At 38.4% G+C, this 17,105-nt stretch overlaps 1 protein-coding gene across 1 annotated transcript; it reads left to right on the forward strand.

The window, feature by feature from the left end:
• The first annotated feature begins 528 nt into the window (after positions 1-528).
• PCYOX1L (prenylcysteine oxidase 1 like) lies at positions 529-13,270 on the forward strand. The gene is made up of 6 exons (XM_072400968.1): positions 529-664; positions 2,638-2,844; positions 3,920-4,094; positions 5,252-5,463; positions 7,133-7,273; positions 10,145-13,270. The coding sequence occupies exons 1-6, from the start codon at positions 580-582 to the stop codon at positions 10,810-10,812; spliced, it is 1,488 nt and encodes a 495-aa protein (XP_072257069.1). The 5' UTR covers positions 529-579; the 3' UTR covers positions 10,813-13,270.
• Positions 13,271-17,105: the final 3,835 nt, after the last annotated feature.

Genomic DNA, 17,105 nt, shown 5'->3' on the forward strand with positions numbered 1-17,105 from the left:
TTCCTTGCCTGCCCCTTTCATTCAGCAGACTTCAGTGTTTCCATCTAAAGAGGCTCAGCATTGTATGTGTTACCACAACTTCCTGTTTTCAGAAAGCTGAGTACAGCACCCTGCCAGCTTCTCCCACCAGACTGCCTAATTTACAAGCATACAGGCCTAGTAATGATGGACCTAAATGGAGTCTAAAAAAATTATTCTAGCACCAGGCCTTTCCTCCAGGCTAAATAATGTTCATTCAAGGAAAATTCCCTAAGTCAGGACTGTTTTAGAAAACCATGGTGCACCTAAATGTATTTAGATATAACTTATAAAATAACAATTGTCTGCTTCACTTTTATTTTTGCTCCCAGGTTCATTATAAGTTTTAAGAATAATTATTTTACACACACCCTGAAAATAAAACCAGACAGCAGCCCTCCCTGTACACCTTTGCTGAGCAGTCAGTACTACGTATTGCGCATGCGTAGTAAGTCTCACGGCGCCGCTTGCGTTCCAAGCCTCGCTCCTGTCTCAGACCCGTCTCTGTGTTGATTGGTCGGCTGGGATAGAGTGAAGCTTCCTCGTCGCATCCTCTGCGGCATGGCCCCGATCATCCTGTTGTGTTCTCTGCTGTACCAGCTGTGTGATGGCCAGCCGGGGCCTCCGGATCCACCTGGCAGGATAGGTAATGGGGGAGGGGGGCAGAGTGATGCCTTTATATTATACATGGTAGTGCTTGCTGCATCTACCTGCACTGCAGAGATATATGGGACTTCTGGTCATCATCCTTCATATGCAATTATTATATATTACAATGTAGAAAATATCATTTAATCCAGGTGATAGCTGAACATTGCAAAGCAGACACCATATCACTGGTTGGAAATATACATATATTATATAAATTATATTTATGCTGTCACCACCGATACACCATCTCTGTATAAACTGGAATGGCATCCTAGAGCCCAATATTACCTGGCATAAATTAGTATATAGAGCTCCATGGGTACATGTGCCTGCAGTGCCACATGGCTGATATGGTGACTATGTTCCCTTCTTCATAGGATGGAGATATTTGTGGTTAGCCCCATGCAGTGCACATATTTAGTTGTATTTAATATTAATATAAATGCTCCCGGTATTCTTTTGGTAAAGATCCATCTACAACAATGCATCTTTTCTTGGTTTATTAGGAACCCTATTCAAATGAATGGGCTACCATAACGCAGTGCATATAGTCGCGTGATCTCTTGTGTATAAATGGGGTGCAGGAATAAATTAAAGCAAAGCATCATAATACTCTCAAAATTCAAAACCAACAGTTTTTCATATTGGAAAAAGTGTAAACCATGTGAATAATTCAGTAAACAGCCCCATCCGTGTTCTGATTTAACTGAAAGACAGTAGCTGTCACCTATAATCCACATATAACTTAGTCTGCATATCACTTATTATGACATACGGCTTTATTTATAAAACAGGGAATCCAACATTCTCTCAAATATTCCCTCCTGGGAATATTCCAGGTCTATGTGTTCAATGGCAGTAATTGATTTCTACCAGGGACTGTTTGAGGGAATGTCAGATTCCCTGTTATATAAAAAGAGTCCCTAATAATGTAATTACAGGTATTATAAACATAGAATATATATGTGAACCATTAAACAGACAATAATACTATAGTGTGGTAATATTGACTTAGCGTATTATGTGTGTTGCATAAATGCTCAGTCACTGTCCAAAAACTCTATTATGATGCTGCATGTGAGTCCATACCCACCCAGTACTCAGCCTACTGCTGGACTCCCCCCCCCCCCTCCGCCCCCCAAAAAAAAACAATCCTAATTTCCAGGAGTTGTCCCCCACTATGTGTGTATGCAGATACAGACTTTCACCTTAGGTGACTTTCCATTGATAGGATTTATGGCTTAAGTTTGGAACATTTGTTTTATTCTCTGGGTTGTTATTAGTACACCATTATATCAACCCCCTGGTGAAGATGGTGAAGCTCTATGGGTATATAAAAGTATTGGATATCATTGGTGCTGACAACAGGCTGCTGTAATAATAATATATTTTATACAGGCCAGTGTAAACAAATCACTAGTAAAATGTACAGCATTTCAGTAAAAGATATGTAATATTTTATAAAATACATAAATAGAACCAAAACATAAATTTGTTTTTATTTCCATCCTGTTGTAAGAGTTATACTTTACACGCTGCCTAGCTGGGCTGGAGACCTGATTGGTAAATGCTGAAGCACTTTCAGGTTTTATTACTCCCCTACCTTGGCTAGGGCAAGTAGCAGACCCATCTCCCTGTCACTTTGCTATTTTGAACTCGTCTGTATAGAGAACTGTAGAAAGCTACTGATGGTAAGCCACATGAGCAGCTCTGTGTACAGTCTCAGCAGAACTGGATAAAGTAGTTTGTGTGCATCCTGACCTGGACATTGATAACCAAACTCTAAACCCAAAAGTAGGCTAGGGCAAGGTGTCAATGAAGCAATGGGGGACCTTGTGGTTGTTTCATCATTGGAGTAGTGCTTGTTTTTCCACTTTAAATATGTATAAATGATTACAAAGTTTTACCTACTGAGAGCTGTCATGGAGTTCTATTAATAACCTGGTAAATATGACTTTTGTTTTCTAGCTGTTGTTGGTGCTGGCATTGGAGGCTCTGCCGTCACATATTTCCTTCACCAGCAGTTCGGACCTCAGGTGCAGATTGATGTCTATGAAGCAGAACGTGTTGGTGGACGACTGGCCACCCTGACCGTAAACAGTCAACAGTATGAATCAGGCAGTCCTTCTATTCACTCATTAAACTTGCATATGCAGGACTTTGTCAAACTGCTGGGTGAGTCCTAGTTATGGGTCCAGTATTTGTTTTTCTGTCACTCAAAATGTTCTGACCGACAGTTTTTATTTTACAAAGGTGAAACAAAACCCTTGTGTATAAAACAGACATGGATTTAGGCTATTTTTACACTAGCAGTGAGGTTCATTGTGTTTACTGTTTCCTCATACCAGTGAACCATTGCCTTGGGGGAGACACAACATGTAGCATCTACCCGCAGCCACCCAATAGAAAATAAATAGGGGCATCAGTGATAGGTACAGTACTGCTCACTGCAGCCCGCTGTCAAATATACAAACACTGGTTCTTTAAAAAGTAGCACTGCGGGCAAGTGGATGATCAGCAACCTTCCCAAAGCCCTGGGTGTCACTGACATAAATTGGAGCAGTTGAAATCCCCTATTTTTTATAAGGTGTTTGGTTGTGATTCTCAGCCTTGTGCTTTTAGCATCTCAGGGTAGTTTGTTACAGTGTCCACAGACTTTCACACTCCCCAGCAAATGCACTTCCGAAACACTTCCAAACTCCTAGCAGCTGAAAATAGGCAATCACTAGTGGCTAATAAACGCCTGTCTGAACTTAATGTAAAATGGACCTATCGCTAAATTTTTTACTTTACATAAAAAGGTGGAGTGAAGGGTTTAAAACCTTTTAAAAAAAAAAGGCGAAGCCACTCCCCTTCTGTCTTTATCGCATCAACAGAATGGGAGCGCAGAGCCTCCTGGGATACATACACCTCCTAGGAGGGTGTCTGCTCATACCCAATCTTGAACATGCACAGAAGGAGCTTTTTCTTCAGTGGGAAATAAAAATGCCCATTTACAGTAGCTACGTCATCGGATCTTGTGCCTGCAGTGAATCAGGTGAAGTACGAAGAAGATGCAAGAAAACTACAGAGGGATCTTCAAAAGTATAGTTGAGTTTTGTTAGTTTAGTTCAGCTTTAAAAATTTGAGATAACTATCAACTATCATAACTATTTTTATACTTATGTGCAGCTGAAATCGTTTGTATTTACCGGTACTTTTTATTTCAGTATTGGTTTTTTTTACTTTTTTTTTTTTTTTTATATTGCAGGTCTGAAACATCGGAAAGAGGTGGCTGGGAAAAGTGCCATTTTCAACGGCGAGCATCTGGTTCTAGAAGAAACGGACTGGTATCTTCTTAATCTTTTCCGACTTTGGTGGCACTATGGGATCAGTTTTTTGAGACTTCAGATGTGGGTAGAAGAAGTCATGGAAAAATTCATGAGGTTTGTTTGTGAAATGTCATGTATTTTCTTCTGTGCAAGAAACCTGTGCCTAGAGAGTCAGTTTCACTAACCTTGAACAAGTATACAAGTTAGAAGATCAAAGTGAAGTCAGCACTACCTATTTGTACCCAAGTGACACTGTGGGCTAAAAGCACAGCCATGTATTTTCAAAAGGAGAGTTCAGAAGTGGTATCCTTTGTTTTTTCTCAAAGGTATAGGAGAAATGTAGACTGGGCTCACTGGCATAGTAGAGAATTTAATGAATAAATATAAAACGTGAAATGCACTTACAGAGTGGGTAGATTGTAACAGCATATAGTAATACTTCACTTCAACTCCCACTGCACATGGCCACCAGCCTTGAGGATCTAGCAGTTTGCCATTGCACAGTCAGACCTCAATTAGACCCATGCAAGTGGGTCTTCATCCATCTCTGACATCAACTCTCCTTTTGCTTTACTTGCTGTAAAGTGAAGTTGCTAATGAGTTTTTGGGATTTCCCCCTGCATTAGCCTGACAATCAAAAAACCCTTAGTACATTTTAAACATGCATGAATTAGGCTTTCAGTACCTATATCTCGCCTCTAGGTGGCAGCATACTACCTAATTCCAACACATAACACAGCTGCCATCTAGAGACTACTTAGAGGTATTGAGAACTGTGGTCAGGAATTTAGTATTCTTTTACTTACAAATGCTCTTATTTCTAAGAACAGGTAATCATCCACAGATATATTCCATCACAAAAGCTGAAGCCACATTCTTTATTTTAAAAATAGAGAACTGTTGGGGTTGGCTTACTAAAGGGCTTTAGTTTGTTCATGTAACAGATTGAATTATCACTTTGCAAGGAAAAATTCTATTTGCAAAGTTTACCCATAGACATTTTCAGGAAAAAAAAATGAGTTGTTCATGAACATGATTGGATGAATAAAGTCTGCAGAGCTTCACCTCATTCACTATGTTAAAAATAAAAAGTAAATCAACCCCACTGTGCTACTGTCTAAGTCTAGTGTAAAACTACTCCAGAACACAAGATGGCACCAAATATGAGTTTTGCAGCATTGACTTTCATCCTTATTCCTTGTTTAAAAAGCAAACTGTTTTTATGTAATGATAAAGAATATGTGATATATAATTTTTTTATGCTTTTTTAGGATTTATAATTACCAAGCCCACAAGTATGCTTTCTCAACCATTGAGGGATTGCTGCGTTCTCTTGGAGGGGACCATTTTGTGAATATGACCCGGAGGTCAGTTGCTGAGTCTTTGCAGGGAATTGGAGTGTCACAACGTTTCATAGATGATGTGATCAGCGCTGTGATGAAAGCAAGCTATGGACAGCCTGTGTCCATTCCAGCTTTAGTTGGTGAGTTGTACATTAAAGACATAATTTATTTGTACTATATGAGATCAGAATGCACAGAGTGTGGAACGAGGGAGAGGAGGGATGCACCTGCTCCCTCTCTCCTACAATGGGGACTATCTGGCCTCATCAGTTATATACAGGCTGCCAGTAGCCATGAGGACATTGCAGAGATTAGTTTAGTGTCATTGATGCACCTTATACTAATACAAAACTAATAAAGTACAGTGATATAAACATGGGAAGAATATATGTAGTATTTTTGCATCTGCTTAAAAAAAATAAATCTTGAGTTTGTAAATGGTGAACCCAGTGATAGTTTCCAGTATGTGAGTCACAACTGTCTCTGGGGACAGGATCAGAGCACCTATGTAAGTTCTTAATCCCTGAGATCTTTGCAGACTAAATTCTGGCTATATACACTCTACCTGTTGGAGTGAAACTGAAAAAGATAAATAGGATAAAGGTTACCTGGCTTTAACATTTTTGTATAGATGTCTAAACCTGGCTGCACATATGCTTTATCTGGTCCTTCTAAACATTGTACTCACCCACCTCAACTCAACACTTCACACCTGGGCCCCAACTCAATTCTCACAGGGCCACACTATTGGCTACATCTGTCACTGGTTCTACACTCATATCCACCCAAACATCCAATTCATGTTGCCTCTTTCGACTTCCTCTGCAATTCTGCATATTCTTTCAATCCTACAAACTATTTATATGCCTTGTTTACAGAGGATTTAAATCATTTCTTAACTTTTTATTCTTTCAATCTGGCTTTTGACCTACACTATCAATGGAAACAGCTCTAACAATTGTTACCAATGTCCACTTAGAAACATGTGATAAAGGAATTATTTTTGTGCTCCCTCTCACGGATCTTTGTTGTACATTTGACATCAACTTCAACCACCTACGCCAGACCTTGCACTATCGATATTGGTGATGCTATTGTCTCTTGGTTTATTTCCTGCTTTTACAACAGCACGTTTAGGTGATGACTATGACTTTCAATGAGACTATACGCTTCTTTCTTGGCAATGGCAACCTATTATTGCTCCTGGGCACCTAATGATTCAATTGGATGTCATTAAATCTCTTGGCGCCTGGAATAACCCCTCTATTGTATCCAAACTGATTGTTTCTATTTTTTGGACATCTATATATAGACATCCTTCAGCGCTATTTGTTAAACTATGAGATAAATATATATATATATTAAAGCTCCTGTGATTTGCCTTCAAATTCTCCCACAGTTCTTGTCCCACCTGGTAGAAAAATACTCCCACGGCTCCAAGACTTCTCTAGAGCTGCCCAAACTCTCTGGAATGGTCTTCCTCATCCTATTCTGCTTGCTCCTACTTTCTGCTCATTTAAAAGAGCACTCAAAACCAATCTTTTCAAACTTGCCTACCCGTCTTCTTCTGTCTTTTAAACTCTCAATACTTCCCATCACTCCATATCTTCATTCCTATTGTGTGTTACTTCGCCCACCTTCTAGATTGTAAGCTCTTTGGGGCAGGGTCCTCTCCTCCTCATGTGTTCCTGTCTGTATCTGTCTGTCATTTGCAACCCCTATTTAATGTACAGCGCTGGTATGTGATTTACAATCAGTTAACATAGCTGTAAATAACTGTTCTGTTGTGTTCATGTGTACTTTCCGTAGGAGCCATGTCTTTGGCAGGAGCCCAAGGAAATATGTGGGCTGTTGAAGGAGGTAACAAGTTAGTTTGTTCAGGTTTGCTTAAGCTGACGAAGGCCAATGTAATCCATGCAAGAGTGACGGCAGTGTCTCTACACAACTCTGGTAATTTTTTTTTTTGTTTTTTCTATCTTGGGTTCAGTTGTGTTTTAAAATTGTGATTTTGACCTCCAGAAAATAACTTCTGAATTTATATCCCCACATATGTCTAACCTTTCTTTCTTTCTTTTTGCAAGGAGCTTCTATTACCACATATTTGTGTTTTTGAAAGGCAAACTAAGACAATGTTTGATAGAGCCTTGCCTTCCGTCTTTCACAGTTGTACAGCCTTCTCTCCTGTACTAAAACTGCTTAGTTTAATTTCAATGCACACAGCAAGGTTATCACAGTTTGCATAAAAAGTTGCAGCAAGTCAGATGAAGTCATTCTTGTTTCTTGACTGTTGGACATCCAGTATCCTCTAGCCTTTTTCTCAACTAAACTGTTCCTGTCCCATCCCTTTTATTAATGTTTAAAATTTATTTCACTCATGGAGGCTTAGCATAACATGTTGGTGTTACCATGGCTTCCTCTTTCTAGGACTTCATGTACAGCGCCCTTTCACCAACTAAGATCTGCAGTGCATGGCATTTACAAGCACAAAAAGAAAATAGTTATGTTGCTGTGTTTAAAATAAGGTTTGTAATAAAAGCAGGCATTTTTTTAATTCTTTTTTTCCCCCATGATAAAGTGGTATGGGGTAGTTTGAAAAAATGAAGGTTAATTATAAGCAGGTTAAACTTTGGCTTCAGCCACTTTAGTGTAACGCCCAAGCCCTTACCCAATAGAATCATGTTGGCCTCCCACCATGTAACCTGTTGCAATTGTAGTCTATCCATATTTACATATATGTATTTCATTTTTCCAGTCCTTCCTCCTATTATGTTCCTTTCTACATCTAATTACTCTGTGCTGTGTTGGCCAAGCTTCTCTGCGCCTTTCTTCACCTATTTAACCTTTTATGAAACTTAGGTGAATACTATAGAATAATATTGAGTTGAGCCAGCTAGGGCTACTCACATCACATCCATGATGGTGATGCTCAGTCAGATTTTTAAAGGTTCACACAAGGGAGGTTTTTACAGGTAAGCATGCACGAAATAAGGTGAATTCATATATTAAAGCTTTTTTGGGAATATTTTTGTTTTAAATGCATGATCGGGGTCTTTTTAAGGTGAAATTAGAACAAGTAGTTGAAAAACAACATATTTAGTGCTTACAGTGTTTGATGCCTAACAAGCATGCATTCCATGGATCTCATGTAATATTAAATTCAAGAAGCTTGTTTCTGAGGGTACTTGTGAGCTTATCATCTCGTCAAGGTTTAGACTTCAGGTTAGTTTGCCAATATCTAGTCTAGGTAAAACAAGCTGCTAAGAGAATATAACTGAGCAATTCAGCACTGTCCTGCTACAAGAAAGGGCCACCAGAGCTCACAGAAATCCTGATGAAGCGATAGTAAACATCACAGTAATTCTCCCATAACTCCAATGCAGAATCCTTTAATGTGTGCTCTTAACCTGCTCTTCTACCACCCTTGTGCTTAATTATTAGTTTACAAACATTCCATGGCCTATTTTTCTAGGGATACCTGGTTTATTGGGTCATGTTTGTGTTCTCATCACCAATTTGTTTCATCTAGGCAGAACTAATAATGTTCTAGTTTGTTCACACTTGACCTCTCCTCCCATAGTTACTGCTGGGACCATAAACTGGGCCGTGCCTGGATTATATGTTGTGTCTACAAACAAAGCTATGTCCTGATCATGGGCAGCACGGTGGCTCAGAGGTAGCTCTCTGACCTTTCCAGTGCTAGGTTAGAATCTCTGCCAGGACACTATCTGCATGGAGTTTGCAGGTTCTCCCCATGCTTGCATTGGTTTCCTCTGGATAATTTGGTTTCCTCTCACATTCCAAAAACATGCATTTAGGTTAATTGGCTTCCCCTCCTAAAAAGATTGACCTGAAATATATGAATATGGTAGGGACATATGACTATGGTTAGTAACATGACTATGGACTTTGTACAGCACTGCGTCATATGTTGGTGCTAAATAAATACTGTTTAATAATAATGTATACACATGAATAGTTAATGACTATACATTATATATTATTATTAGCTTCACATTTATATAATTATGTTTTTTCACCTTGATAAATGGGTCCCTTTACGGGCTCAAGGTGTTGTTGGCATTTTTTGTTTTCTATTTTACAACCTGGAGTGCTGGTTTCATCATTTATCATGAATTGAATGTTAGGTGTGTATTTTGCATTTTTTTGTACATTAAACAGCATTGCAGGAGGATTCAATCTATTGAGCTTGAGGTTAGTCATTTAGCTTTATTACTTCATTTTGGCAGCCCATCATCCTGTTACAGGAACTGAATTTTTGTACATTTTTGGGTGGTAAAGTACAGATGGGTGGATTTCTATAAATTAACAAGCTACAATACATTTCTCACTGTGCAACATATAATTTTAGATGATGCAAGTGGATACAATCATAAATAAAGCTGTTTTTTGTGTTTCAAAATCAAGAATGATCTTTGCTTTCTCATGTCTCTTTACTGTAGCATAGTTGTCATTGCCTATATGATCCAGCAGAGGGAGCTTTAACTCTGACATATACAATATGATCAGAATTGTACATTGGTTCTACACCTGTGTGCTGCATGATATATGTACTAAGAAAACAGAAGTTACATTCAGGTATATGAGAACATGAGATCTTTGTGAGCTAATTTATAATTACTGCTGTGTAAAACCATTGCTTTCCTTAGCAATTATACTGCATGTGAACTGGACAGTGTAGTCTGATTTTGCATTTAGCAATATCCTCTTCTACATAGTCAGATATCTGCAGTGCTATCATCTTAAAATGTTAAAAAGGGAAATGTAAAACATTAACACTTCTTTTCTTTTTGTTTCTTTCAGAGAAGAAGCCCCTGTATGAAGTTCAGTATGAGAGAGATGGGACACTGGGTTCTGATTACTATGATGTGGTGATTATAGCTGCTCCATTACAAAAAACAGGTTTGCCTATCTCATTTCTGAACTTCCAGCCTACACTTCCAGATTACGCAGGTTCCTACCATCGTGTGGTAACCTCCATTGTCCATGGCTATCTCAATTCTTCCTATTTTGGCTTCACGGATCCCAAGCTGTTTCCATTTGCTTGTATTCTCTCCACAGACTCCCCAGATGCTATATTTCACAGCCTGGAAAGTTTGTGCCCGGTAAATGTGTCTGTCGGCTTTCGGCGTAAACCTCCACAGGAAGCTGGGGTTTGGCGGGTTCTTTCTTCACGGCCTTTGGACAGGAAGGAGTTAAAAACTCTGTTTAAGTCCTATTACTCTGTTCAAGTCATTGAGTGGCAAGCATTCCCAAACTACAGCACTCACAGTTCTTCCAAATCCCTGCCTCCCATCATTCTCCATGACCGTCTGTATTACCTGAGTGCTGCAGAGTGGGCAGCAAGCTCAGTAGAGATGATTGCTGTTGCCGCAAAAAATGTGGCTTTGCTGGCCTTCAACCGCTGGTTTGAGCTCACTGAGAAAATAGACCAGCAAGATTTGATGCACAAACTAAAGACTGAACTTTAAATCAAACTGCCATAAATGGTTTATCAATACTTTGCCATGGCATTCAACACTGGATCAACACCATGACTGTGCATTCTTATGTTCTCTACTGTACAGTGGAGAAATGGAACTCCATATCTTCTATTGGCTGACGCAACGAAATCAAGAGCCTTATGTAGCAAACAGAAACTCATTAACATTTAAATCATTTTAGGCTTTAAAAAGACTGATGTTTGTTTGGTAAACTGTAAACAACTTATATGTTCAAGGGGTATTTCTTTCTAAAGCAAAAATTTGTATTTGCGTGGGGGGTGTACAGCGATCAGTTTATGGGTTACATTCACCTAAACGGAAGTTTTCCACATTTCTAGAACCCAATCATTTACTTTATTTAGTTACTTCAGTTTTTGTATCATTGACACCCCCCTGGTCTCATTTGTATATTTTGTTTCAAAGCCCCACCTCAAAGTCCTTGTATTGCTTGTACTGTGTCTTGGAAAAATTCATGCAATGACATGTGTCTAGAAACATCATGGAAACATGGAAAATTCCTTTATCCAATCATCCTGGTATGTTTATACTGGACACTTGCTATGAGAACAATGGAAAAATTATGCTAACGTCATTTTAACTTGACACAAACCTGAGCAATTGCAACTCTGCATATTATAAAAAAAACACATAAACAGGGGCTAGCATCCATAAAAACACATGTGAAAATGAACAGCGAAGGTGTAGTCAGCTGACACTACAATTTTTGTACATCTCAACTGTTGAGCAGATTTCGAGCTTGCCGAGCCTCCTTGGTCCACAAAGCCCCCAATTGATAGCACACCCACTAAGAAGGCGATGGGTGGGGGACCTTGCATTTTTTAAGAAAAGACTGTAGCATATATGGTCAGATGTCTATATTTGTGATTCACCCGATCAGTTTTACCTTTGATTTTTACTCAATAAGGCTTGCTTATGTGTTTTCCATCATAGGCTCAGGTTTGTGTTTGTGATGTTTAACCTAACAGTCTGTGTGTGCATTGTTTTGTCTGTAGTTGTCTCAACAACCCAATTGGTTTCATGTGGGTTCATGTTACCTTGTAGTTATCTGCCTGGGAAACTTTGTATTGTGTTTATGTTGTATTGATTGGGTGTCACAACCAGTTATTGTACATACTGGATGGCTAGTAAATTACCATTATGGTGAAATATTTCATTATTTTACAGATTCAGTTCAGCTGAAATGGTTTGGCTTCTTTATCTAAGTAGGCAGGTCAATAAAGGTTTAACCATTAGACTAATAAGACAAAGATTCAAGCACCTGTTTAAATTATTGTGTGCGTGTGTAATGGATGATCTACTAATAAGCAATTATGGGATAGAATGATAGCTTTCATCATCTTAAGATGATCCCCCAACCATAAGTCTAGGCATAAAAACTAGGTCTTGTGGAGGGGGAATGGTGTTTACCCAACCATGATTTCTTGAAACTTAGGCTCCGATGTAAGTGGGTGGAAGAGGGTATTCCTTACAATTTTTACTTTTCAGCTCCCTCTGGAACCCGTTCCTTCCTTAATAATTTGACACTTACCATACAGCTTCACCAATGATAAATAGGATGAGACACATTCAGTAGGCCAACATTGTGTAGGATATTAAGGATCTGTCTGGTCAGAACCTCTGTTCCTCTAAGGCAGCCTTTCTCAACACTTTTATCCCTGAAGAACCTGTAAAATGATTTTTAGGTGTTCGGAAATCCCTGCTATATTGGTAAATGGGTAACAATGCTCTTTGCATTGGTTACCCATACAAAGTGAACCCTTTATAGATTATCATTCTGAATGTTAGCTTTATGGACCACTGAAAAGGTCCCTGGTTCCATGCAGCTGGCTTTGACAAGTGGTGTTGGCCCTGAATCTATACAGGCACCATCCTATGGGAGGTCAGTCTGCTACAGAAACCCCTGGAAATTCAGAGGAAACCCTGATTCAGAATGGGTGCTCTAGGGCCTGGTTGTATTAGTTTCTTCCTTGATGGAAAGTGTCATTTGGAACCTGAACCCAAAGATCAAATCTGAATTTACCAACTGAAATAAGTGAAATCTAAAATATTTTCTTATTCTGACATGTCTATGGAAAGTAGGAGAACATTTAGAAAATCAAAATGTGATTACTAATTTGTGTGGCTGAAGCTTAACATAGGCAGCTGAGAGCATGCATTAGTGTTCTGATAACCATACCATGTTAGTGTATGGTTTGTGATCAAAAGCACAAAGCCTGATCTACAAAGTGAGAATGTGATTGCACTTTAATAAAACTTGTATCATGAAATGACCACGTTGCCACAAGACTTGTATTTGTCTTGATAAACCTCATGATGATTCACCGTGCCATTTGCTTGTATTTCCTCATTTATTCTGTTTTCTCAGGATGGAAATTAAAAGAATTAGTATGTATCCTTTTTGTGAGTAATACATATTTGGACTGTTTATATAGCATGTGTGCTTTATCATTAATGTATATGTGTCAGATTTGAGATTTTCTCTCACAGAGGTCTCAGTATGTCCCCTGAAAATGCCTTCATCAACTTTACCCTACAGAAGAAATATCCTTTTCTACTATTTAGGCTGAACATTTACTTTCTAGAACTGAGATTGTAGCTCAGAGATTACACAATAATTCTAATTCTGGTGTTGTTTCAGTTCTTGGCTGTGTTTGGAATATCTGACTCAGATCAGCCAATCCTGCAGCCTCTCACCTCTTGAGTAGCTACAAGTTACAATGTTGCAATCTGATTACTGGGGAAGAAGGAAATGAGGAAATGCTTCCTAATAGATGCTGGTGATAATAAAAGAACAAACATGTGAATCCCCCCAACCAAGACAGAAAGCAATATAAACCTGAATTGAACCTAAGGTTGCATTACTTCTACATTCTAACCTAAAAATATGTTACAGTATATACATACTAGCATATGTCAACTTGTACAAAATGATAAAAGTTTGAACATACAACCGGCCAAACGCAATAGTAGTTTACAAAGAATTAAGTCTTGTAGGACAGTCACTTTCCATGTGCACTGTGGGTTAGACTTGCTTACCTAAGCATAGTAGTTACCAGCTTTGGTGAAATCAAGAATCAATCAGAATTTTAACCCAAACAAATTGAAGATCTTCTGAACGAAGATGAGATTTTGTAAGATGTATCTGTATAGATTTATATAAACAAATAATTGAATCCGTGTAGTTAACAAGCCCAATAAGTATTCATGTAACTGATGGGGAAAGTCCACAGACTGCAGTGTGCATGGGAAAGTTCGCACCTCACAGATGTCCTACTGTCCTTTACAACATATAAATAGGTTTACATTTACTTGTCCATAATGAGCTTTGATTGAAACCAAAAGATCCTGAGCAGATGATAGCTTCCAATTCCAGCATATCTGGGACTTGTCACTTGGTTCCGTTTCCTGTTTCATGTGTATATTTACACACCGGAACACATGGAGGAATATTCCCTGACTTTAGTGCCAGACTTACATTTTACAAGGAACATTTATTATCAGCAGTTCAGGGGAACTTGCCCTCGTTTTAGTATAATTTGTTCAGTATTTACCATAGCCTAGTTCTGCAGATCACATTCCGTATGCTGTAAAACAGACACCCATACCTGCACACATTGTGAATTAGTTGGTGCCTATTGGAAATAACTCTTTTATTAAAATTATTCTCATTAGGGTGTGTATGAACATCCTGTGCTAGTTTATTCTTTCATATATCCAGTCCAGGTAGGATGTGATTCTATTCCTTCCTATCATCCATAAAAGGATGTGAGGCTTTAGGAAAACAAAAGTAGTATGTGTGAATTAGCTTCAAGCATAGTCCACACCTAAAGTCTACTTTGCTGTTGTATTATGTAAAGCCAATCATCTGTTGGGCAACAGAGCATTTAACACATTTAAGACCAAAGACACTGAGCAATTCAATCAATACCATTCATTCTATTTATTAACAATGATCAGGATTCTTTTACTCATTGACTGCTAGCACAAGGCTTTTTTTGCCCATCTATTACCAGAAATTCTTCTTTTATAACCAATGAAATCTTCCTACCATTGACCATGCAATTTTTCTTCCTGCTGGCTATTGTAACCATGCATGTTTTCTTCCACTGATCACAATATCTGGGCATTTCTCCAGCCGTGGACTACCAGTATCCATTCTATATCCCAGTATTTATCAATTCCAGGCCATTGCTACTTTCACTGAGCATAGGCACTGGGTTTTTTCTTTGCTAATGTCCACAAAGGTCAAAGCATTCTTCCTCAAACTAACCACCACTGTCTATCTATTCTGCCTCAAAGAGACCACCAATGCCTGGGCATTCTTCCTCACACTGGAAATAAATGTGTCATGTCCCAACACCACTGGAATGCCTGGTCGCCAGATATTCTTACTTCCACTGACCACCAGCTCCAAGGGGCTGGATGGAGTCCTGGCTTTTGTGAAAGAAAGCCTCTATGGAGGTCTCTAATATATTATTTCTGCCCATTTATTGTCAGTAAAAAAACAGTGAACATCTGTTGGCCTCTTTGTAATACTTATAATGCCAGTAATTAGCCCATTTTATAAAGTGGTATCTGAACAGACCATTACTTTTTGCTAGACCTATCTAAAGTGCCAGTTATAATGTGCAAACTCGGTTACAGATGTTTATAGGTAATAGCAAACAAACATAAGACCAACATACACTTCATACCAGGTTCATTTATTTAGCAAAGGCTGTATTGTGGAGGGAGTTTGTGAATACATTTTCCTTTATTCTGGCTTTCATACTGCAGAGGGTAATGTCACTATCCTTCAAATGAAATCTCCAAGAATATTGGGGGAGTAGACAAAATAGTGCAAAATTATTCTACAGCACAGTGCAGTGGGGTCTTCTATCGAGATTTGTGCTACTTGGTATTAGCTGGGTTTTCCTAGGAAGATAGTGACTACAAACTGTCTATGGTGCCACAGGTGAAGAAATAAGGTAAGGTGCTTAAAGAGGCTTATTTGTCAAAGAACATACAGCTTGTTCACCAGAAAATAGCATTATTTATACACAACACCATTTTTTGGTTCAACCCGTTTATAAACCTGACAATTTCATTATTGATTTTCACTTTTCAGCAGGATCGCCTCTTTTTGCAGATCATTATTTTCACCGTTGAAAGATGGCAATTGCCAGATTTATCAAGGGCATTTCACCATTTAATATTTGTTATGGAAAAATAGTTGCTATCATTATTGTTATTTTCCAGGGGTTTATTATCAGAAAAAATATAATCACAAAATAAACATGCAAAGGTTAACATAATGAAACAAAGTGATGAGGGCCTTGCCTGTGAGTACTGAGATCTGTTCTGCGTTCACAGGCTTTCTGATAATTGTGTCCGTGACTCAGAACAATACAGGGAGATTTGGGGCACACATGGCTATCAGAGTAATCTGTTTCATCCTGGCACTACTGAGCAAAAGAAAAGCTGATAGCAACACCTGGATAAAAACACGTAGCATAGCCGTGTCAGGAACATGTGCTAGTCTATTGGTTACTGACTTTGGCCGAGTCCTGAGGGTGTTGTAATCATATATTCCCTATAATGTGCAAATTTTTATACATTAAATAAAATAAATTATTTCCTATGTATCAATATATGGAAAAAATGTATATTTATTATGAAATATTCTTTTTAAAAAGAACTTTATTGGTAAAATGAAGACCAAGGTGTGCTAAAAGCCCTGAGCCTGTACAATTAGTGGCACATTTTTTGGTATATATACCTTGGGCTAAAAAATGATTTAAAGATTCTATCTAAAAAAAAAATAACCTTGTACTTTATCCCCAGCAACTACTAAGTAAACAATCAGATGAAAATGTAAATGCAAATTAACTAATAAAATCCATTTATTTTATTTATGTTTTGATGTTAAGAGAAAACACAGCGTTAACCAGTTTTAGTTGAGTATAGTATAGGGAAGGGTGCCAGTTTTCTTTTTTGTGTCAATGGTGGAGAGATTTTACCTTCTCGCTCGACAATGAACCTCAACAGTGAAACCCAAGTCCATACTATTGACTGACACGTCAGACTTTGACATTAGCCATGTCCCTTTCCATTCAACAGTTCAGTAGCCAAGCCTTAGTGGTCACCGCAGTGTCTTCAGAGGTAATTTTGTATATTGTTTTTTTTTAGCCTTTATCAAAGACCCTGTGGTGACTAATTTTCATAGTAATATGATAGTGTTATATTGGATTAATTGTAAGATGTCGTGCTGCTCTGTTTCT

This window comes from Pyxicephalus adspersus, chromosome 2 (genome assembly GCF_032062135.1).
Source record: "Pyxicephalus adspersus chromosome 2, UCB_Pads_2.0, whole genome shotgun sequence".
Classification (NCBI taxonomy): Eukaryota; Metazoa; Chordata; class Amphibia; order Anura; family Pyxicephalidae; genus Pyxicephalus; species Pyxicephalus adspersus.